Source organism: Nilaparvata lugens, chromosome 8 (assembly GCF_014356525.2).
Source record: "Nilaparvata lugens isolate BPH chromosome 8, ASM1435652v1, whole genome shotgun sequence".
Classification (NCBI taxonomy): domain Eukaryota; kingdom Metazoa; phylum Arthropoda; class Insecta; order Hemiptera; family Delphacidae; genus Nilaparvata; species Nilaparvata lugens.
Genome location: NC_052511.1, coordinates 2,983,785 through 3,007,826, shown reverse-complemented (window position 1 = coordinate 3,007,826; position 24,042 = coordinate 2,983,785). Strand labels below are relative to the sequence as shown.

Here is a 24,042-nt window from a genome sequence, read left to right as displayed (position 1 = left end):
GTCTTATCCATTTCAAAGCTTTTCCTTTATGTGTTTCCTCTCCTCTATCTACTTCTGTTTCTGTCTCTTTCCAATAGATTTTCTTCTCTCTCACTACTTCACTTGTGCTCCTTCTTTCTTGTTCACATAATATGAGACTCTATCGATCTGTTTTGGAAGAAAAAAAACTGGATAGAGCTCTGATGTGGTTTCATGATGAGGTCCAAGGCAGTGGAGAAAATATGTGATAACAGTGTTGTCGATACTCTGCCTTGCCACTGCCTTTTTGTAGAGAATTGCTGATACCGGAATATCTGATCAGAGACAAACGAATGTCCGTTTGGGTATCCGTTTCTCTATGATCTGATATAATATTTATTGTAAATTCTTGTTTTAAATAATAAGTTATATGTTGTTCGTTGAGAGGATATATTTTCCAATACATTTTCATAATAATTGAGAGAGTATATTCTGTGAATCAATAATACCCCCTACATTGTTAAAACTATCTGGCAACGTTTCGGAGCTAGAAATGGATAATGCTATTTGCTTTGTCGAATGATAGACAAGGATAGCAACACCAGTGTTAATCAAATACTGCTTATATAACGTGGACCTCGCTATAGATATTTAATCAATTCTCTAATATATATGCTGTAGATTATTCAATCCTCCTCAAATCATGATTTTACTGGCAATTTCATACTAACGCCCCTTAAAACATTATTAATTCTAATATGGATATTCCGATATCAACCAATAGAAATACCTCCCTGATACATAATTCTTATTTATTTATAGCTTGAATAATATATTCCGATATCAACCTCGTGATAAATTTAATTTTATCGATCGCTGAGCTTATTCCTCTACCTGTTTAATCCCTATTCCAATCTCTATAAATTTTGCTGTCTCTCACTCTCTCCTTTTCTAACTCCGTCTCAATAAGTCATATAATCAATCAATCTCTCTCTCTGTCTCTGTGTCTCTTTCTCTCTCTCTATTTCTCTCTCTCTATGGTGGGTCCACGTTATAATGGCAGTGGATAAAGATATAAGAATAGCGATGCCGATTCTCTGCATTAATTAATTATATTTCTACACTGTTAAAAACATAATTGGCATCGTTGTGGACCTGGAAAAGGATAGTACCACCGGCTTTGTCGAATGATAGACAAGGATAGCAAAACCAAAGTTGATTAAATACTGTCATTATAACGTGGATCTCACTATAGATAAGGATGAGAAGAAGAGGAGAAAGAAGGAGGAGGAGGAAGTAGAAAGAAGGAAAGATGGAGGGAGAAGGGGAAGAATAATATAATAATTATCTTCATTTTATTTATTATTGAGTTGTAGAGTTTTGACAATGTTAGTCATTCTACCTCCTCAACAAGATGAAGAAGAATAGGAGAAAGGGGAGAAGACGAGGATGATGAAGAGGAGAGGAGGAAGGGGAGTTGGAGGAGAAGGATATGTGAGGGATACAGGATCAGGATCTGGAGAGAAGACAAAGGAGAGAAGAAAGAGGAGAAGGGAAGAAGGATGAGAAGATGATGAAGAGAAGAGGTGGAAGAGGAGACGGATAAGTTAAGGATGATTATGGAAACTATAACAAATAATGACTATAGTCGAAATCTGAAAGTGCTCTCAGAGGAGTAGAACTGCAAAGAGAAGAAGATATTGGAGAGAAAGAGGAGATCATATAGTTGAAGAGAAGAATGATAAGAAGAAGAAAGGAAGGAGGAAGAGTAGGAGACGAAGGATGAGAAGTAAGAGGGGAAGTAGAGAATGAAATGAAGGAACTGCTGTAAAAGGAGTAAAAGTAGAATGAGAACAAGATACTGTATTAGAGAGAAACAGAAGGTTGAATAGTTGAAAAAGGGAAGAAGAATTGATTGATTGATTGAGTACTTTATTTATGTAGATTACAATATATACTGGCTTATACACTTATATACCATAGCTTACAATACAGCAAAATTATAGATGAATTTACATAATATAGACTAAGAAAATAATTATTGAACTGTATATGATATGAAAAAGCAATTTGTAATATAATAACTATAGATAATAATTATATTGTTATGCATCTACATAAATTGGCGGAGCTTTGGACATATCAATGTCCATTCTTCGGAAAGAATATTAAAAATATCCTCCCCACTAACTCTCTACCAAGGAAGGAGAAGAAGAAAAATTAGAACATGAAGAAGAACAGGAGAAGGAGGAGGATAAGAAGGGAGCAGAAGAAAGGAGGATGGGAAGAAGAAGAAGGAGTAGTTGAGTTTTTAAAGAGAAGAAATGGGAAAAGAGAAGAAGGAAAAAGAAGAATGAGGAGGAGAAGGGAGAAGAAGTGAGGGAGAAAAAGTGAAGTAGAAGTGAAGTAGAGGAAGAAGAAGAGGAAGAAGAAGGAGCAGAATGCGGAGAAGAAGGAAGAGGAAGAGGTGAAGCTACAGGAAGAGTAGAGAATGAAATAGGTTTCAGCCAATTTTAGCATGAGATCACCGCATAGCGATAAGCTTCATTTGTTTGAAAACGGCAGCGCCGTCCGCCTATAATAATTTCATGACACGTGCCAAAGTGCGTACAGAGAGAGAACGAGAAAGCGAGAGAGAAAGAGAGTGAGTGAGAGTTTATGTGTTCAATTAAACAAAATTCAACCTATGTTCATGTGTTTAAGAGAGAAACAGGACTGTGAGAGATGGGGAGACAGAGAAAGAGAAAGATAGAGAGAGATTGAGGGAGAGAGTCAGAGAGAGAGAGAGAGAGAGAGAAAGAGAAAATGAACAACATCGTTTTAATTAGAAAGGTACGTGGCAGATTTGGCCAGAGCTGCTAATTGAACAAGTGTCTGGTTATTATAATTCCGAGGCACCCTGTATATAACACGGCATATTATAGTATATAAAATGGATGATATATATCTACAGGGAGTGGATGTATTCGCTAATTGTCAAAAACACAGGCAAATTTGCTGAGTCAGCTGTTTCGGGTGGTCATGCCGGAGTATATTATATAGTGGAGCCCATGTTATAATGACACTGAAGAAATATAGGAGTACAGCGTTGCCAATACTCAGCCTTGTCACTGCCTTGTAAAGGGATAGATGTATACCGGTATATCTGAGTTAAGACGAGAATTAAACTGTTCATTCTAGTACAAAAAATTATATTCTATTCGTCAAGGAAGTTTAAAGAATGAACCGCAGCCAAATCAATCAGTCAATCGAAAAGCTTCTTGCTCTGCCGACTCGTCTGAAAAACGCCTTATGTGGCTCGGCCCTGAAAGGAATGATGAGGAGATTAGGAAAAGGAGTTAGATGAGAGATGAAGATTAGACGTGAGATATACAGTACCAGGATGAAAGGGTAAAGAGGTAGAAGGAGAAAAAGATGGAGAAGAGCAGAATAAGGAGAGGAGAAAGATGAGAAGTAGAGGAGGATGAGAAGATGAGGAGGAGGAGGAGGATTGATTGATTGATTGATTACTTTATTTATGTAGATTACAATATACTGGCTTAAACACTTATATACAATAGCTTACAATACAGCAAAATTATAGATGAATTTACATAATATAGATTAAGAAAATAATTATTGAACTGTATATGATATGAAAAAGTAATTTGTAATATAATAACTATAGATAATTATATTGTTATGCATCTACATAAATTGGCGGAGCTTTGGACATATGAATGTCCATTCTTCGGAAAGAATATTAAAAATATCCTCCTCACTAACTCTCTACCAAAAGAGGAGGAGGAGGAGAGGAGGTGAAAGTGAAGTATGTGTGAAGGATAAAACAAAGTATATAATCAGAATAAATATAAATATATATAAAATATTTAAATCAGATATATATAAATCAGGTTGGAAGAGATGCTGTAAAAGGAAAAACAGTGGAAAGAGAAGAAGAAATTGGCGAGAAAGAGGATCTTGAATAGTTGGAGAGAGAAGTGGGAAGAAGAGAAGAAGGAGGGAGGGAGAAGGGGAGGTATGTAGAGAAGAGCATGAAATGAACGAAGTGCTGCTGTAGAAGAATGGAAACTAGAAATAAATGAAGGTCTTAAAGAGAAAGACTGGAGGTTGAATAGTTGAAGAAGGGGAGAAGTGATTGATGAAAGAGCAGAAAAAGGAGTGGAAGAAGAAGAAGAAGAAGAAGAAGAAGAGGAGGAGGAAGAAGCACGTTGGTTGACTACTCAATTAAGCAGGAGCCGAGAGCGGGAGACAAACTTCGAATCAGATAAGAGAGTTGCAGTGTATGCGTATAGCGGGGCAATAATTATTATTGTGGCCTGTCTCCGCTCTCTACTCTAAATTGAGAATTAAATGCCTCTCCCAGATAATTGAGTTCATTGACAAAACTTTGCCTTTGTCAGGAAGGTGCTTGTTACCCCCTTGCAGTATATATGTATCTTACATCAGTTACCTGACTATCAGTTCTATATCTACCCTATAAACTTATTATTGTGCTAGAAGGTAACCCGTGTTCCGCAAGGGTCCAATTATTGAAAACTTGACAAATTCAAAAATTTGGGCCACTGGAATTTTGAAATATTTAAAATAGGCCCATGTAATAACCATCTATGGTTATGGGTATGGTTATGGCTAGTATGGACTAGCAGGTAACCCGATTCAATTAAAACTTGATAAATTGAGAACTTGACGTACTGAAATATTAAAGAATTGAAAATAGGCATATAACCATCCTCGGTGAATTAGAAATTTATATAAAAGAATTCAAGTTAATCAGTTGAGTAGTTGAGACGTGATGATGCGTCATTCGTGTTTTCTTCTATCCCATACATTTCTAACACGATTTTTTCCTCCATTGTAATATGAATTATAATAATTTCTGGAATATTCCTTGAAATGTACTGGACTGTACACATTTTTATACGGTGAAAAGAACATTCTTGTCAGTTCCACATTTCAACTTTTCCCGCCACACTGCACAGAAAGCAGCTGTTCTCCAGTCCCTACGTTGATCTGAAAGACATTGTTTGCAGACGACTCTCGTCTGATGTCAGAAACAGGTTTCTTTCCGGCCTAGGCCAGAAAGAGTACTCTTTCCAGCCGCTAACATGGAAGTCCGTAGTTAATAAGTCATCCACTACATTGGGCAAGTGTCAACTTTCTTCATCTGAAGTCGCCATTATTTCAGTTCGAATTTCGAGTCAAACTAATTCAGCATTCGCTTCGCAACCATTTTTATTCAATTATTTATTGTTGATTAGCGTATTCCGAATTTTCAAAAATGATTGAAAATGACGACGACCGTGATATTCCAAGTGAAATTTTAAAAGAATCTGAAAACCTGACTGCAAATCTTGTACCACTAAAATCAAGAGATAGGTACGATAACGAGTATTCTTTATTTATTTTGTCAGCAATACCTGTAGTGTAGCAAAAAAATATTGTTTGCACCACGGGCAAAAATGTTTTTCCGGCTCTCAATCTTTTCTAGTCCTTGGCCTACGGCCTCGGACTTGAAAACCGATTTTGAGCCGGAAAAATCTTATTTTCCTCCACCTACTGGCTAAAGTACTTACTTTACTCCCTGAAACATAATACTAAAATGTCACTTTTTCGCTCTCGGTAGTAAAAAACAGAAAAACTCCCTAGGGAGTAAAAGTGACTCCATTTAAATAACATGGGAAGCATCTCTATTTTAAAAACTTACATTATAATAGGTTAGAAGGTCTAAGCTCAGATGAGAAAGCATAAAGAGGTGTCTGTCATTGAGTCAACTGAATTCAATACCACAACCAGAAATTGATCAACTCATGAAATATATGTTTGTATGATATTACTTCTTAATATTAGTAGACGATAAAAATTTATACAATTTTTAAAATATCTTATTCTATTCAAAATACCAGCCAACAAATATTTTTGACCTGCAATTCAAATCTGAACCGCGTGCTATGGAGTCAGCCATTTTTGGTAGATACCAGCTGATATAATTGTGACAACTTTTGCTAGATAGCGCAATCGGCAGTGCCAATCAGACGGCCGCTGTTTAGGTTCTAGATTTTAGGTTATGTTGTTAGGAAACATTGTCACCAATACGTAAGTTATTAAAATGATTTTATTTGCAGTTTCTATAAAAAAATGTAGATGGAGGAAAAATGTTGTGTACATCACGAGTGAAAAATACTTTTTCTCCCTCAGGAAAATTGTTGCCCTCGGCTTCGCCTCGGGCTTCAAACTTTTCCCTCAGGGAGAAAAAGTCGTACTTTTCACTCTAGATATACAAATAACTATTTCTGCTTTAGGTGCGGAATATATACTATTTTTCTACAACTGCGCGTAAAAAAAGAATTTACATACTCAATTCTCCTCGTAAACAGCTTATTTCTGAGGAGAATCTACTTTTTCGCTCGCTAAACATCCGCGCATGTGAAGTAGATTTTCTTTACGCTCGGTAATCATTCGCGCTTGCGCAGAAGAGTTTCTTTACGCTCCCCAATCAGCTGATGGTAAGCAGCTCGCCAAAAGGTCAGATCTTAACCTAAAAAGTCGGTAATTGTAACTCCACCGACATGAGTAATTTAACAGGTTTGGGCAGTTGTAGAAAACATTTTGTATGTAATTCGCGCGTAAATCTTCTTTATCACTCTTGCAAAATCATCATGCTCTGCTTCGCGTCGCGTGATAACTGTTTTGTGCAAGCGATAAAGTCGCGCATTACGCTCTTAATACATAAATAGCTATTCCAATGTTTTCATCATATAAAGTGTTTTTTGGTCCTTCAAAATTATTTCTTTAATAAGAGAATATTTCCTATTTCAGTGAAATTTTTATATGTTCTTTTGGTTTTGAAGCATCTAAATTTGAAAATCTCGTTTGTGAACATTTTGTGCAGTGAAGAACTACAAGACTTAACCTATTTCGGACTATGTGTAACCTCATCTAAATTTGGGAATGGAATAGCACAAGGTTACCTTATTTCTCCTCTCCCTATCATTTCGATTATGAACTTATTGTATGAATCAATAAAGAATAGCCTCATTTTGAATCTAATTACATATTGTATGAATTAATAAAGAATAATCAATATATTCTCATTTTGAATCAATTGGAATATTTTAATACAATACTACTTTACTTTTACTGCAAAGACATTACCAACAACCATATTTCATTCTAGTTGAAGAGCGGAAAAAATGACAAGTGAAGGATTAAGATCCTGTTCTTTGAACGCAGATCCTGTAGGAACATCTTTTTAGGAAAGAAAACCTCCATTATTCAAGGATAACACAGCCACAGGTGGGACTCCCCTCCCTTCATGCCACAGCCCCTATAATTCACCCCGAAAATATTGCATCACTCAGGCCAACCAACCGCTGAAAATTATTTCCCGAGAAAATCTAGTGAAGAAATCAACTAGAACAATCTGTTTTGGAAAATTCGGTTCGGGAAATATCGCATAACCCACTTACCAGTCGCTAAAGTTTTCCAAGGAAATCTATAAAGGGATACACGTTATAATGGCAGAAGAGGAAAATGGGGGAGAGCGTTGTCGATTATCTGCCTTGACACTGCCTCCTGTAGAAGATAGCTGATACCGGTATATCTGATGTAATATCAACCGTTCATTCTGGTTGAAATGAACATTTGTATTTTTTCGTCAAGAAATTATAAATTCTTCCATAATGACAGTGAAGGAAAATGTGAGAACATCGTTCCCGATTCACTGCCTTGACACTGCCTTCTATTAGAGCCTTCTGTGGAGAATACCAGTATATCTTGACACTGCCTTCTGTAGAGAATACCAGTATATCTTATGTTGTGATATCAACTGTTCAATCTTGTTTGAAATAATCATAATTTATATTTTTTCGACAGGACAATATATTCTTCAATTGATTGAATGACAAATTTCCATAATTGAGATTCTATATTTTGTTTATCAATTATACTTCAATATTCTTGGAGAACGATCTGGAACGATGCAGAGGTAGAAAGGTACCTATAGCGGTATCAGCTTTGTCGAATGATAGACATGGTTAGCATCACCAATGTTAATCAAATACAGTCATTATAACGTGGACCTCACTATAGAGCAACCACAACATGATACAGTATTATCTCAACTCGATACACAACACTATGATTTGATACATTCGCTATCTGCTTTGTCGAATGATAAACAAGGATAGCAGCACCAATGTTAATCAAATACAGCCATTATAACGTGGACCTCACTAAAGAGCAACATGATACAGTATCATCTCAACTTGATACACAACACTATGATTTGATACATTCGCTATCTGCTTTGTCGAATGATAGACAAGGATAGCAACACCAATGTTGATCAAATACAGCCATTATAACGTGGACCTCACTAAAGAGCAACATGATACAGTATCATCTCAACTTGATACACAACACTATGATTTGATACATTCGCTATCTGCTTTGTCGAATGATAAACAAGGATAGCAGCACCAATGTTAATCAAATACAGCCATTATAACGTGGACCTCACTAAAGAGCAACATGATACAGTATCATCTCAACTTGATACACAACACTATGATTTGATACATTCGCTATCTGCTTTGTCGAATGATAAACAAGGATAGCAACACCAATGTTGATCAAATACAGCCATTATAACGTGGACCTCACTAAACAGTGAAGAAGTCAACTTTAAACTGGTTTAGAAAATTGGTTCAGGAATAACACCACTATGCCCTCAAAATATTTGCTGGCTCTTGGAAATATTGACAAACTCATGAAAACATATTATACAGAATAACAACAAGTTAGAAAGAAAAGTTCCAGCACAAAAAATACGACCACCGTCTTTATTCAACAATGAAAAGTTGTTGTTGTCAGTTAGTGATTGTGGTGGGGGGTAGTAGTTGGTAGTTAGGGGTTGGGAGGGGTACTGTAATGCAGAAGAGGAGATTATGATAATAGCATGAGACGGCCTCGACCCCCCTCACCACTCACTGTGAGTTTCATCGAATAAAAAAGTTATGAGAGGTTTGAGCGTGATAAAGAATGGGGCAAGATTGGGAAGAAGAGAAAGAAGATAAATAGAAGAAGAATAAAAAGAAGAAGAAGGAGGAAATGAAGAAGAAGAATGTGTTAGAGAGAGCAGAAAAAGCAGAAAATACGAAGTAGAAACAAAAAAAGAGAAATATGGAGAAGAATGAGAATTTGAGAAAGTGATGAAAGAGGAGGAGTAGACGAGGTGGAGAAAGAAGAAGGAGACAAAGTTGAAAGAGAAGTAGAAAAGCATATATTAAGAGAAAGAGAAGATGAAGAAGAAGCAGAGAGAATAGGAGGGAAACAAGAAGGATGTATGAGAAGAAGAAGAGTAGGAGTAGAAGGATTCAAAAGTGGTTGAACGAAGAGGAATAAAAGAGCAAGGAGACAGAAAAGGAGCTAGATAAAGTGACAGTGGGAAAAACTAGGAGAAACTACATGAAGAGAAACCAGAAAAACGAAAACTTGAAAAAATGAAGAAGAGAATTATATGAAGAATATGAAATACCGGTACATTAGAGTGATTAAGGAAAGAATGGAAAATAAGAAGAAGAGAAAAAGAGAGAAGAAGAGTAGGAGTAGAAGGATCAAAAGTGGTTGAACGAAGAGGCATGAAAGAACAAGGAGACAGAGAAGGAGCTAGATAAAAAGACAGTGAGAAAAAGTAGGAGAAACTACATGAAAGGCGAACCAGAAAAACGAAAATTTGAAAAAATGAAGAAGAAAATTATATGAAGAATATGAAATACCGGTACATTAGAGTGATTAAGGAAAGAATGGAAAATAAGAATAAGAGAAAAAGAGAGAAGAATTTGGAAGAGAAGGAAAAAGGGTTGAATGAATCGAAAAATAGGATGAGAAGATGAAGAAGAAGACGAAAAAGGAGGTGGAGAAGAAGACAGTGGATAAAAACAACGAAAATATAACATGTAGAGCAGGAGTGTTGACGAAAGAGAACAAAAAAGAAAATGGAGGCGTAGAAGAAAAAGGAGAAGAAAAAAAAGAAGGACAAGGAGGAAGCAAATCAGGAAGAAGAAGGAAGTGGAAGACGTCTTCAGCCTCTACATAAAAAAGTTAAAAAGCTGAGCCCAACTTCTTCACTGCTCTTTTGTAGTGAGACGTTTGACTCCTCTTATTCATTTTTTGTGCCTCTCGAAATACACCACCCTCAACAGCAGAGATAGAAAGGGAGAAAGAGTGAGTGAGTGAGAGGGGAAAAGACAGAGAGGGAGTGAGTGAGAGTGGTACATTCTCACCCTCCATGTCAACGCATCAACTCTTAACTTGAAGAGAGATTCTTTTTTATTATCTTCTGTCGTCAACCCTTTAGTGAGCCTTTTCTTCTCACTTCTTCTTCCTCTTCCTTCTCCTCCTCCTCCTCCTCCTCCTCCTCCTACTCCTCCTCCTCCTCCACCTCTCGACCAGTTCTCCATCCTCTGAAGAGTAATTCTTCTCCGCTGCAAGATCGAATCAAGAGTGCTTTTTTTCTGTTGAAAGAATAAAGAAATCACAATAGCCTGAAGCTTCGCTGCATTGTGTTAGGGGTGTTGCTTTTCTCAGATTAATTCGAGTCCTGAATGTTGAACAATCTGATTAGAAAAGTTGAAAAATTTCCGCCTCAAAAGAGGAGAGAATGATAAGTGATTCAGCCTGAGGAAAAGGGCTGTTTCAAAGACAATAATTGAACTGAGGAAAAGGATTGTTTTTTGCAGTTTGAAAGGGAAGTACTCTGAGGAAAAGGAAGTACTTTGAAGATTTAAATACATTTAAGAATCATCCACTCTATATAATTGACTTAACTGCTATTACTGATGTACTGTCACTACAAAAGACTTCCACGTAGATTGAAAATAATTTGAACTGAGACAATTCTAAAGACAATTGGACTGAGAAAAAGGATTGCAGTACTTTGAGAGTCTTCAATACATTTAAGACTTAATACATTAAGGCCCGGTTGCACAAAAGCCGGTTAAACTTTAACCGTCATTAATTTCACGAGAACTCCAAAGAACTTGAAGAGACTCACATATTTTATAAGACTTTGTCACCTTTTTGACAAGACGGCTTCTCTGATTGGCTCTCGTGGAATTAATGACGATTAAAATTCAACCGGCTTTTGTGCAGCCGGCACTAAGTCTTAATATACCTCTTCTCTATATACTTGACTGAACTGATGAATACTAAATACTGCTATAATGAGGTTCACGTTATAATGGTAGTAATATTTGATTAGCATTGGTGTTGCTACCTTTGTCTGACATTCTGCAAAGCAAATAGCGATATCCTTTTCTAACTCCACTACTTTCCCAGATCGTTTTTTAACAATGTAGAATAGAATAGAATAGAATAGAATATTTTATTTGTGTTTGTTCCCATGAAACATACAAAGAGGTTGGTATACAATCAATACATTAATTACAGTGTCAATGTGAATTGTGAACTTGTAAAGCAGAAGTATATCACTGCCAATTTAAATTGAAAAATAACATGCTAAGCAATCCAGAAAGTTTTTTTTTTCAGTTTAAATGTTTGTCTCTTGAGAATTTAAATCACTCTAAATCATTCACAAATTGTCTATATTTCATATAACTAGAGAAGTACGAGAAAATTCTATCCAATTTGGTAGCCGAGTCAATACACAATAAATTTCTGTAGTTTTCCTCATTGCCCTGACCCTCCTGGAGATATTCAGCCAACAACGTCCTTCTGCGATGTTCAAACGTAGGGCACCCGAAAAGAGCGTGAAAGAGATTATTGTCAGCTAGTTGATTACACATCGTGCATATCTCCTCACTTGAGAACGTCGCTGTGCATCCCTTATAGTAGATTGTAGAGTGGTTTGGTTGGGCTAATCTCAGTTGACTGATGAGACGCATTTTCCAAATATTTCTTCTAAAGCTCAAGTACAGCTCTCCTGTGCCTAGACTGCTTATATGCTGGAAAAGCCTATTGTAGCGTGAGTTCACTACCCGGGTTGATGTCTATAAGGACTTTGTTTTTCTTATATTCCTCCAATATTCGGATTACATCTGTCCTGGTTTCCATTCTATGTAGCTCATTCTCAAGTCCAGCACTACGAAGTTTTTAGTTTAGTAGAGATATCCCGTTTTTCAACAATGTAGGAATTTATACAATCTCAATCATTAAAATTCGTTATTTAAATAATTGAAGAATTTATTTCCTTGACGAATAAAAACATAATAATTGATAATGATTTCTTAACAAGAATGAACAGTTAATATTACATTAGTGATACCGGTATCAGCTATCCTCTATAGAAGGCAGTGACAAGGCAGCACTGTTCTCCTGTCTTTCTCCACTAATATAATATTATAACGTGGACCTTCATATAGTAGGATGCGTGATTTATATCCAAACTGTTCGATTCTTTGAGAGAAAATTTGGTTGAAAACGGTATGAGAGTGTCATATTGTTTTTGGTAATATAGATTATAAGGTCCGGTTGCACAAAAGACAGTTAAATTTCGACCGTGATTAATTTCACGAGAACCATTCAGAGAAGAATCCTTTTCGACAAGACGGCTCTTCTGATTGGTTCTCATGGAATTAATCATGGTTAAAGTTTAACGGCTTTTGTGCAACCGGCACTAAGATTAATAAGATTAGAAAGAATCTCATGTTTTGAATCTTTAATACCAAACTCGATATTACAATGAATTACCGCTATATTCAAGTTTCACAATAAATTCTAATATTTTATCCGGGTGTGTGTTTGTTATTCATAGTAGCAGAACAGAGGCATTGAACTTTGCGTCCTAGAATCTTGGAGCGAAACTTTGCAATATATTATTTGCAATGCAAACGCTACTGTAACGGATCTGGACTTTCTCAGCTTCAAAGTTCTCTACTTTTTCTTTCTTCTTCTCGTTCTCTTTCCACTTGTCCTTCTAATTCTCTCTCTCTCACTCCCTTCCCCTCTCACTCTCTCTCTCTCTAGACCTCTCTCAAAACAGAGTCCTCCTCATTCTCTCTATCTCTCCACTCCTTGTCCTTCTCTCTCGCTCTTTCATTCACTCTCTGTCTCTCTCTTGCTCTTTCCTTCTCTTCAAAAGCTCCAAAAGAGCCTTCCAAAGCTCAGTCAATTCATTTAGATGCATAACAATATTATCTAAAGTTATTACAAATAGCTTTTTCCTACAGGTACCTTGGAAAGTGGCCATTGCTGCACTGATTACAGAACGCAAAGAATCACTTTTCCGCTCTAGTTGCACAAATAACTATTTTTCATATCATATACAGTTCAATAATAATTATTTTCTTAGTCTATATTATGTAAATTCATCAAAAATGTTTCTGTATTGTAATCTAATGTATAGAAGTGTAATGTAGAAGACAGTATATATTATAATCTACATAAATAAAGTACTCAATCAATCAATCAATTAATCTCTCTTTCTCACTCTGTCTGTCTCTCTCTCTCTAGCGCCGAGCGCTAGACCTTTCTCAAAACCGAGTCCTTTTCATTCTCTCTATCTCGCCACACCTTGTCCTTCTCTCTCTCTTCTCTCTCCCTCTCTCATTCACTCTGTCTTTCTCTCTTGCTCACTCCCTCACTCTTTCTCACTCTGTCTGTCTCTCTCTCTCTCTAGCGCCGAGCAATAGACCTCTCTCAAAACCAAATCCTCCTTATTCTCTCTATCTCTCCACACCTTGTCCTTCTCACACACTCTCACTCCCTCTCTCTCTTTCTTTTTCTACTTCTCAATTCTGGCAATGTGCCCCAAACACAGCCTGCTTTGTGTTATCTGTTATTCACCTCTTCTCTGAAGTTGAGTTTGGTAGTTTCCTTCTTCAAGTACATGACTAGAATAAATTACTTCCAATAATTTTTCCGGATTTGAATAAATTCATAGAGAATATACAGATTGGCTTGATGCGTTGATATAAAGATGCGTAGCACAAGGGTATAGTATAGAAATTATACATTAACCACTTAACCACTTCATGGTGGTAATTCATCATACATCATCTCATTATAGCTGGAGTGAGGTCCACGTTATAATGGCAGTGTTTAATTGGCAATGGTATTGCTATCCTTGTCTATCATTCAACAATGCGGATAGCGCTATCTCTTTTTCGCTTTGCTCTGTTGCCAGATAGTCTTTCAACAATGTAGAATTGATGATCAATCAACAAAATATTACATCTTGATCATGAAATTATTGGAAAATATAATTTCTTGCTCAATAAAATATAATTGATAATTTTAAACGAGAATGATCAGTTAATATTGCATCAATAAACCTGTATCAGCTACGGTCTATAGAAGACATTGACAAAGACAGAGAAGCAGCAACTGTGTTCTCCTATCTTTCTCCACTGCCATTATAACGTGGACCTCACTATAGAGTCTCCGATGCATTTGGAATGATGACTATATTTTAATTTAATTTTTAGCTTGTTAAACCAATTTTAAATTCTCATTTGATTCACCCTTGAATCTTCAGTATGTTTGCTCCCTGATTTAGTTGAATGAAATGAATCATTGAATGAATAAATGTATGCTCCGCCCACAATGGGCGTGTCTAGTCTTCGCCAATGACAGCCGTTCATTATGATAGGCACCCAACTACCAATCACAAGGCTTCATTTTCCGTATCTTGTATCATGTACTATCATGTTTACAATGGTGAGGTTAATAACGTTATAATGACAGTGGAGAAAGATTGGAAAACAGCGTTGCTGATTCTCTGCCTTGTGAGGAGGATATCTAATACCGGAATATCTAATGTTATATCAACTGTTCATTCTACTGTTTGAAATAATCAATTATATATTTTTCCTACAGTTACCTTGAAAAGTGGCCATTGCTGCACTGATTACAGAACGCAAACAATCACTTTTCCGCTCTAGTGCGGGAAAAATTTTTCTGCACTCCAGATTTGCAACATGGCAACGCAAAATAGTTAGTAGGTTATATGGAGCAACAGTGCAGCAAAATCAAAAAGAAGTTGGTATCACAGACTGTGGTGCACGTTATAAGAATATTGAGGCGGTGGACAACAGTGGATGACAGCCGCCCCTTCATTCAAACACTACTACACTATTATTCAATATGACAATAAATTAAGGTTTTTATTAATAATAAAATTACACAGAAAAACATTTGATGGATTTCAGGCAATTTTACCCATAATTACCCACTTTTAATATTCAATGGTAACTGTAGGAAAAATTAAATGTGAAATACGTGCGCAAAGTTACTCTGCTGCACTCAAGAAACTATTCCGCCCTCGCCTACGGCTCGGGCGTAAACGTTTCTTTCGGTGCAGCAAACTGTCACTTTGCGCACTGGTTGCACAAATAACTAGTGTACGTCAAGGAAAATTTTCTCTATTATCAAGTAATACATTTTTATAATTGAGATTGAATACTTTGTTGATCGATTGAATCTCTACATTGTTGAAAAACGATCTGGCAACATTGCGGAGCCAGAAAAGGATAGCGCTATCTGCTTTAACGAATAATAGACAAGGATAGCAGCATCAATGTTGATCAAATACTGCCATTATAACGTGGACCTCACAATATTAGAAAACTCAAAGGAATCTGTCTTATAATACGAAACACTGAACACTGTGATCTTCAAAGTACCTGACGACAGATTTACTTGAATATTTAACAAATTTATCCCGACAAGACGCTGACAAAGTAAAACAACTTATCATTAATAAGTTCTCAACATTTGCTTGAATAATTGAAGAAAAATTGATTATGATAAAAGTAAAGTAAGCCACTTTGAGTGATTATCGCTGCTGTTGCCGACGCTATCTCATGAATTTCTTGGCTACTAATCAAAACTGAAAACTTTACTCTCATACACTCTCACTCAATCGCTCTCTCTGCCCTCTCTCCTATCCTCTCTCTTTCGTTCTCTTTATCCCACATCAATCCCTCTCTATCTTCTGTTTCCCTACTCGCTGAAACTGAGAGTTGAAACAGAATTAAATTTTCTGGCTGCATTTTGTTTGCTCGTCTTTTACATTCCTTTTACAACTTTCACGCAAGATTATTTCTCTCACACACACACACACACTCTCTCTATGTCTCTCTCTCTCTCTCTCTAGGGTTGTGTGGCAGAGAGGACCAGGAGTCCGCCCTAATGAAGGCTTATAATCAATCAATCAATCTCTCTTTCTCACTCTCCCTCTCTCTCAGGGTCAGTGTTGTGTGGCAGAGAGGACCAGGAGTCCTAACGACGCCCTAATAAAGGCAAATAATCAATCTCTCTCTCTCTCTTTTGGTAGAGAGCTACTGAGATGAATATTCTGAGTTTACAGTATAAAAGAATCACTTCATATCATCGGATGGGCACGTTAAACTGTCGGTCCCGGCTGAAGTATGACAGTCGTAAGGCCCATTGACGGCTTAAATTATATATTCAGGCGATGGGACATTCCCGAAAGGGACTCCCCACCAACAAAAGCCATACGAATTTATTTTTTTTTACTTCATATCATGAATTCAAAACCAAAGCAATAATGCTATAAATGCTCATTATGGTAATATGAGGATAATTTCGATAATTGAGTTGTTGATGATGATTTTGGTGCATGAACATGATTGTCATGAATTATTTGGTGCATGAACATGATTGTCATGAATTATTAAATTTTTGCATGAACATGATTGTCATGAATTATTTGGTGCATGAAAATGATTGTCATGAACTATTTGGTGCAAGAACAAGTTTGGCGCACATTTACTCTGATTATTATTAATATAGACATTATCAATGCAACAGCAATAACACAGAAAACAACAGCCTGGTTTGCAGCCTGATGAAGTCGTGGTGAGCAGGAGTGTTTCAGAATGATTGCATTTGTGTATGAATGAATGAATGAATGTTGTAGTGAGTGAATAAATGACTGAGTTCATCGCCAGATAAACAATTCATCATTGCACACGCACACACACGGCAGCAAGACAGTAGTTAGTGCTCAATCATTCAACACAACAGTGATGCATCAATCAATTTGCAAAATGCAACATAAACACCAAGATGAAGTGGAAGAGAAAAGAGAAGAAGGAAAAGGAGAAGAAGGAGAAGAAGGAGAAGAAGAAGAAGAGAAGAAGAAGAAGAAGAAGAAGAAGAAGAAGAAGAAGAAGAAGAAGAAGAAGAAGAAGAAGAAGAAGAAGAAGAAGAAGAAGAGAAGAAGAAGAAGAAGAAGAAGTAGAAGAAGAAGAAGAAGAAGCAGAAGGAAAAGAAGAATTAGAGGAAGAATAAGAGCCGAAGGGAGAAAGGGAAATATCAATCAAGAATAAAAATTAAAATTAGAAATAAGAAGTGGAAAAGGAAGATAAATCAATATTGATCGAGCAAACGTGCATTTAAAAACATTCAGATAAAGATAGATAGACTAAGAAATTCCAAACTTTGAAATTATTTAAAGTTTCTCATTAATCTGTACTATATAATAAAGGAAAGAACATGTACGGAATAGGAAATACACGAATGACGCATCATCACGTCTGAACTACTGAACTGATTATCTTGAAATTTTTCATATAGATTATCAATTTACCGAGGATGGTTATAGGCCTATCTTAAATTCTTCAAGATCTCGGTATGTCAAGTTTTCAGTTTGTGAAGTTATCAAGTAGACCGTTGCGAAGCACGGGCTACCTGCTAGTTTTAAAAAAATTTGTTATCATAGGGCTGATCGATACAACCGTTAGAATATTGATATTAATCATGCATTTGTTTAATCATTCATGGGAAAGTTATTAGTGCTTGATGCTGTAAAAGCTTTACTACCAGAGTTACTTTCTCCAAATGAATTTTTAATTTTTCTTTGATTTATTGATCATACAGTAAAGATAATGTATGTGTGTTACCTACAGTTCAGTCCACGCTATGATTGCAGTAATTTATTAATACTGGTGTTGCCATCCTTGTCTATCATTCGACAAAGGAGATAGCACCATCCTTCTCTAGCTCCGCAACATTGCGTTTGTTTTAAACAATGTAGAATTATAATTAGTTGTTGGGGAAATATTTGAAGAATTTATTATTGAATAATTGAAAAATATATCTTCAGTGGAAGGTGTATGAAGAGAAGATGTAAGAAAGAAGGAAGATAGAGAGAGAGACACCAATAAACAAACGAACATAGAGAGAGAGGATTAGAAAGAGAAGAGTAATAAATAATTGGATTAACGGACCGCGAGGGCTTGTCCGATTGTGGTTGGAAGGGGGTTGGTCGGCGGGGGAAGTGAGTCCGCAGCAGAAGTCCTCATCTGTTAACATCAACATTAACATAAATACATGTTAACATCGCCAAGGTTAACAGCAATTATGTTAGGATAGAAGGCCTAACTATAAACTGAGCAGAGACAGACCCCATATAGAACTGTCACTTTTCTAAAGTAAATTCTATTAATTATATTCACCTTTTAATTGATTATGTTAGAATAGAACGGAAAATTGAGCAGACAGCAGTAATCTAAAACTGCTACTTCCTCAAATTTTCTACAGAAAATTTTATTTATTAAATCTAATTTCTCAAACTCTGCAATCTTCTGTTAAAATATTCAATAGTTTAAATTCAACACTTATGTCTAGACAATAAGTCTAGCTTAATTAATGTTAAATACGACCTGAATAACTCATTGCTTGGTTACATAAGAGTTTAATTATTTTAACCATGTTTAAATGCCATGAGAACCATTAAAAGAAAGATTTTCAATAAGAGGGATTCTCTGATTGGCTCTCATGCAGCCAAAGTTTATATAACGATAGATTTTGAGAGAATCTCAGTCATGAGATATTTTCACTACTCTCCTATCAATTTAAAATATTTATTCATTAAAAATTCACTCTATATGTCCGCCTTACTGCCTCTTTAAAATCTTAATAATATTCAGATTAAATTCAATATAGAGAATACAAGAGACAAATGATTGCTACAAGTTACTTTAACGTTATATTTAAATAAATAAATGAATAAATAACATTCCATTGTCATGTGATCAAGTTCCGTGTTTACTCTATGATAGCATTCAAATGAATCAAAACTTCAGAAGTGAAAATCTTCAGGACAATTTCAATGATTATGAATCGCTCCCATGATAATAAACCGCTCATAAAATTTGCTCCTCAAATTTATAATATGACAAAACGGTTTATAACAATGTATTCATATGAATAAATCCCTAATGTTCAATAGAATGATGAGACTCGAATTTCAAATGGATGTTGGAAGTTATGAGATGAGATGGAATAAGGAAGAAATGGATCAGAAAGAGATGTAATATGTAGAGAAACACACACAAAAGATAAGAAATCAATTGAAAATTGAAATGACATGTCAGAAAACTGAGGTAAAAAAAATTGACAAACGTATTATGATTATTAATGAATCAAGGACTACAACATGAAAGATGCGATAAATTATGCTATATGTCATGAAAACTATGAAATGATTAACGTTAAATGATATGAAGCTCGTTGAATTATGCTACAGAACAAGCATCAAATACAATCAATCATACATAAAACGAAGCATACAATCAATAATCAGTACAGGATACATACAATCAATCATACATAAAACAAGATTATACAATAAATGTATGTTAAAAGCGAATTCCACTACAAAATTCGAACACATTTGAAAGAGAATCACGAAATCATGGTCAACAAAAACAATCAAAGAGGTTAAAACACAGTGTTCTTGACAATATTGAATATTGAAGAAGAAAGAAATACTTATAGAAAGAGGGAAAAATACTATAGAAGGAAAGATGAAGACTGAAATACACTAAACACTCATTCAATAACTGTCATGTACATGAAAAACATAGGAGATGATTCAATTTGATAGATTGGTGAGAGAATGGTCAAGTGAATAATAAAAAATATAATTTATTGGCTGATAAAGGATGAATGAAAATTTGCCTTCCCCTCGCTAAAGTTAATAATTATCTAGTTTATATTCTGTGGATAACATTTATAACCGTATTTAATTGAGATGAATGATTGCCTCTATACAAATCTTAGGAGGGTGAAGCTAGGGTGCAGCGGCCCTCTCTTACACTTAACCCTGAAGCCGACTGATTTTTAGAGCTTTGGTGGATGATTCTCTATAGTGGTTTTTGGTTTTATAATCATTTTTGGTGAATTAAAACTTGAAATTTTCAGTGATAGTAATTTTGAAAAACAACACTACTTATTAGACTACAATTTTTTATTGTGTTCAGAAATCTTTGAACATGATACTGAGAAAATGGGTCATTGAATAGCTTTTTTATAGGTTGAATTTCACTCAAAATATCAACAATTTTAAATAAAATTGAGTTATTTCTACTTACCACTGACAGGAGGCAAGAGTCTCTTGTCGTAGCGGGTTGCCATCAGCAAGGCATCCAGAATCTCTTTGTCTGATCTACCATTTTCAAAACTGAAAAATAAATTCAAAATAATTAACAATCGAGAATTGGCTTCAAATCATTCACAAAATTACCTTCAAAGTTGTTACAACTTGATAAATTTTCACTTAGCATGATACATGGTACAATAAACTCGAGCATTCAGTAACAAGATACAGAAAATAGAAGCTTGTCATTGGTAGTTCAGAGTGAACGGCTGTCATTGGCCGAGACGAGACACGCCCATGATGGGCGGAGCATTCGTTCCAATAAACCTTTGAGCCAATAAAACTTATGAAAGAAAACATATGAAGTTCAAGGGTGATTTAGATGAGCATCTAATATACTTAAAAGTACATCATCGCTTTAAAGTCAGGTCAGAGATTCATTTACTGATTCTTTCTCAATTGGTTTAATCAGATGGGAGCATTAAGCAGTGTTTAAATTTAATTGGTTTTTGTGAATCTGCCTGCAAAACGTTCCTCCTCTCAGATTCCAATGATGAATTCTTGAAATTAGGTCTACCAATTTCTTGTAAATTGTCCAAATATAACGAACTCAGTTTCTGTGATTAGTTATGAAAAAGCCTTCTATTCTAATACCTAGTAAGGTATTTTCTATCATAGAGAAAAGATAGTACCTAATCGTTTCTCTCTTTTATATTATGATATTAAAATATGAAATTGTGAACTCATATTCTTCATTCTTCATTTATTAATTATTCATACAACAAGTAAATCATCAAAAATGATAGGGGGGAGAAAAAATAAGGTAACCTTGTGCTATTCCTCTCCCAACTTTAGAAAAGGTTACACATAGTTCTAAATTGGTTGAGTCTTGTAGTTGTTCACTTCACAAAATTTTCAGTTCTTATGAAATGAGAGTTTAGAGATTGTAAACCATACCAGAGCAAAGAACAAACATGAGAATTAATCAACAAATTTCCATCTAGGAGAACTTCAATCCTCTTCATTCAATGATAATTCAGTAACCAGTCAATTTGGTGCCATTATACGCACATGTCATCGGTGGGCGTGGTTTGACAGTTGGTGATGCATTCTGGGAGGAGCATTTACTCAATAAATATAATATTATATGAGTCTAATGATCATTTGTAGAGGAGCATGTTCTGATAAGTGATTAGGTATGTATGATTGGATTAGATGATGACATAGGCCTACTTACATGTCATCGGTGGGTGTGGTTTGACAGTTGGTGATGCATTCTGGGAGGAGCATTTACTCAATAAATATAATATTATATAAGTCTAATGATCATTTGTAGAGGAGCATGTTCTGATAAGTGATTAGGTATGTATGATTGGATTGAATGATGACATAGACCTACTTACATGTCATCGGTAGGCGTGGTTTGACAGTTGGTGATGCATTCGGATAGGAGCAGAGCCAGAGCAAAGCACAACGCCACACTCGCTGTGACCACCTGCCACCGGCCAAACATTTCACCACATCTGCAACACAAACACACATACAAAACAATCTATAAATTGTAGTTAAAGCCCCCCCAAAAAACTATTGAATTCCAGTCATGAAAGAGCTTAGACATTCCACACTTAATCCGCCTCCAATCACAACAAACAAATCAGAAATTGAAACAAATGAAATCTAAGAAATCATCATATTAACCCACTGTCGGTGTATACAGACTCGAGCGCACCGAACGCGTATCTGTAACTTTCAAAAATAAATTTCTAATAATCATATTGGACCTTTAATCTTCTTCTTCTTCTTCTCTATTCTCTCTCTCTCTCTCTCTCTCTCTATATATATATATAATATATATATATTATATATATATAAAAGCGAAATGGCACTCACTCACTCACTCGCATAACTAAAAATCTACCGGACCAAAAACGTTCAAATTTCAGTTCAGTTGGCCCTTTAGCACTAAAATATCTTTTGGCAATATTTTAACTCTGAGGGTTGTTTTTGAGGGTTTAAAGTTCGTCTTTTAGCATGTATATTCTTCTTCTCCCAATCTCTTAATTATAATTGAAATTTCCATATCATATGTTACTATAGAACAATAATCTAGATAGAGTACCTCTTCGAAACAGTTGTTAACTGGCAACTAAATTAATAATTTTGTCAGGTTGGCATTAAGTTTAGTTGACTTTATTAGGTTGGCACCAAGTTGAAGAAATTTAATGCATTTATCGCAGAAAAATTGATTGGGTACTGCTACTTCAATCTGGGGAATATTATATTACTAGCCGTCAGGCTCGCTTCGCTCGCCATATCCGTTTAGCCAGACGTTCAGTCTGGACCCCCGACTGGATTGTCCTAACATTATGATAAAAATGCTCAAATGAAAAATGCAGGCGAGCGAAGCGAGCCTGCTGACCTCATTCTTGGACGATCCAGTCCAGGGGCGGATATGGCGAGCGAAGCGAGCCTGACGGCTAGTCGTATAATAAAACTCTCAAACCCTAGAGCCATTCTCAATAATATTTATTAGTTTGTACATAGTATTTCACACTTCAAAGCTGCAAGCAGACAGCAGAGTAGACCCTGAGAGATTTCTAGCTGTGAAAACTTTTGTTATGTATGAGTATGCAATATTCTACCCCGGTCTGGAGTCGGTGAGGAGAAGAAGGAGGAGTAGAAGGTGGAGGAGGAGGAGGGTGAAGATAAGGAGAAGGTTAAGAAGGAGGAGGAGGAGTAGTAGGAGGATGAGGAGATGAAGTAGGGGGAGAAGGAGGCGACATTTGAATAATCGTTTCGCATTAACTGTGTGCTATATTTTCCATTAACGTTAGCAGTCTCCATTCGTAGCTCCATTGCTTGGCGCCTTTTGCACATTTCCTCTTCTTCCTCTCCTCTCTCTCTTCATTATTCTTTTCCTTTTTCTTCCTCCTTTTCTTCCTCTTCTAGGCTTTCTTCCGCCCTATTAGTTCTTGTTATTAATTCAAATCAAATTCTCTTTTCGACCTTTTACTCCTTCCTTCTCTGTATCTAATTTTTCTTCCCCTCTTCTTCTTCTTCTTCTTCTTCTTCTTCTTCTTCTTCTTCTAATTCTTCTTCTTCTTCTTCTTCTTCTTCTTCTTCTTCTTCTTCTTCTTCTTCTTCTTCTTCTTCTTCTTCTCTTCTTCTTCTTCTTCTTCTTCTTCTTCTTCTTCTTCTTCTTCTTCTCTTCTTCTTCTTCTTCTTCTTCTTCTTCTTCTTCTTCTTCTTCTTCTTCTTCTTCTTCTTCTTCTTCTTCTCTTCTTCTTCTTCTTCTTCTTCTTCTTCTTCTTCTTCTTCTTCTTCTTCTTCTCTTTCTCCTTCTTATACTTATTCTTCTTGAAATAGATCATAGAAAAATGAAATAGATCAATGAATGTATCCTCTTCTTCTTCTTCATCACCATCCTGGCTTCTCTTCTTCTTTGTCTTCCTATTCTTCTTATCTTTCTATTCCCTTTTCGTATTTCACTTTCTTGTCTTACAACACTGATTTTTCTTAAATTTTCTTCTTTCCCTCTCTTGCTTCTCCCTTTCTTCTTCTTCTTCCTCCTTCATCGATCTGCAGATAATAATTACGTCATATTCTTACAAAATCCTTTTCCTTATCGTACATGTGGTAGACTGGTTTTGCGTGTTACACGAATATCTTAAAACCATGATTGCAGAATGTGCAATGTGTTGATTGCATGAAATAAA

General features: G+C 35.8%; 1 protein-coding gene across 1 annotated transcript in view; it reads right to left on the bottom strand.

The window, feature by feature from the left end:
• The window catches only part of LOC111049903 (glutamate-gated chloride channel), a gene marked incomplete in the record, with an annotated part of 235,061 nt that overhangs the window by 81,112 nt on the left and 129,907 nt on the right, over window positions 1-24,042 (bottom strand). The window contains 2 exon segments of the mRNA XM_039433746.1: window positions 20,322-20,410; window positions 21,730-21,849. Coding sequence (XP_039289680.1) covers window positions 20,322-20,410; window positions 21,730-21,839 — 199 coding nt within the window.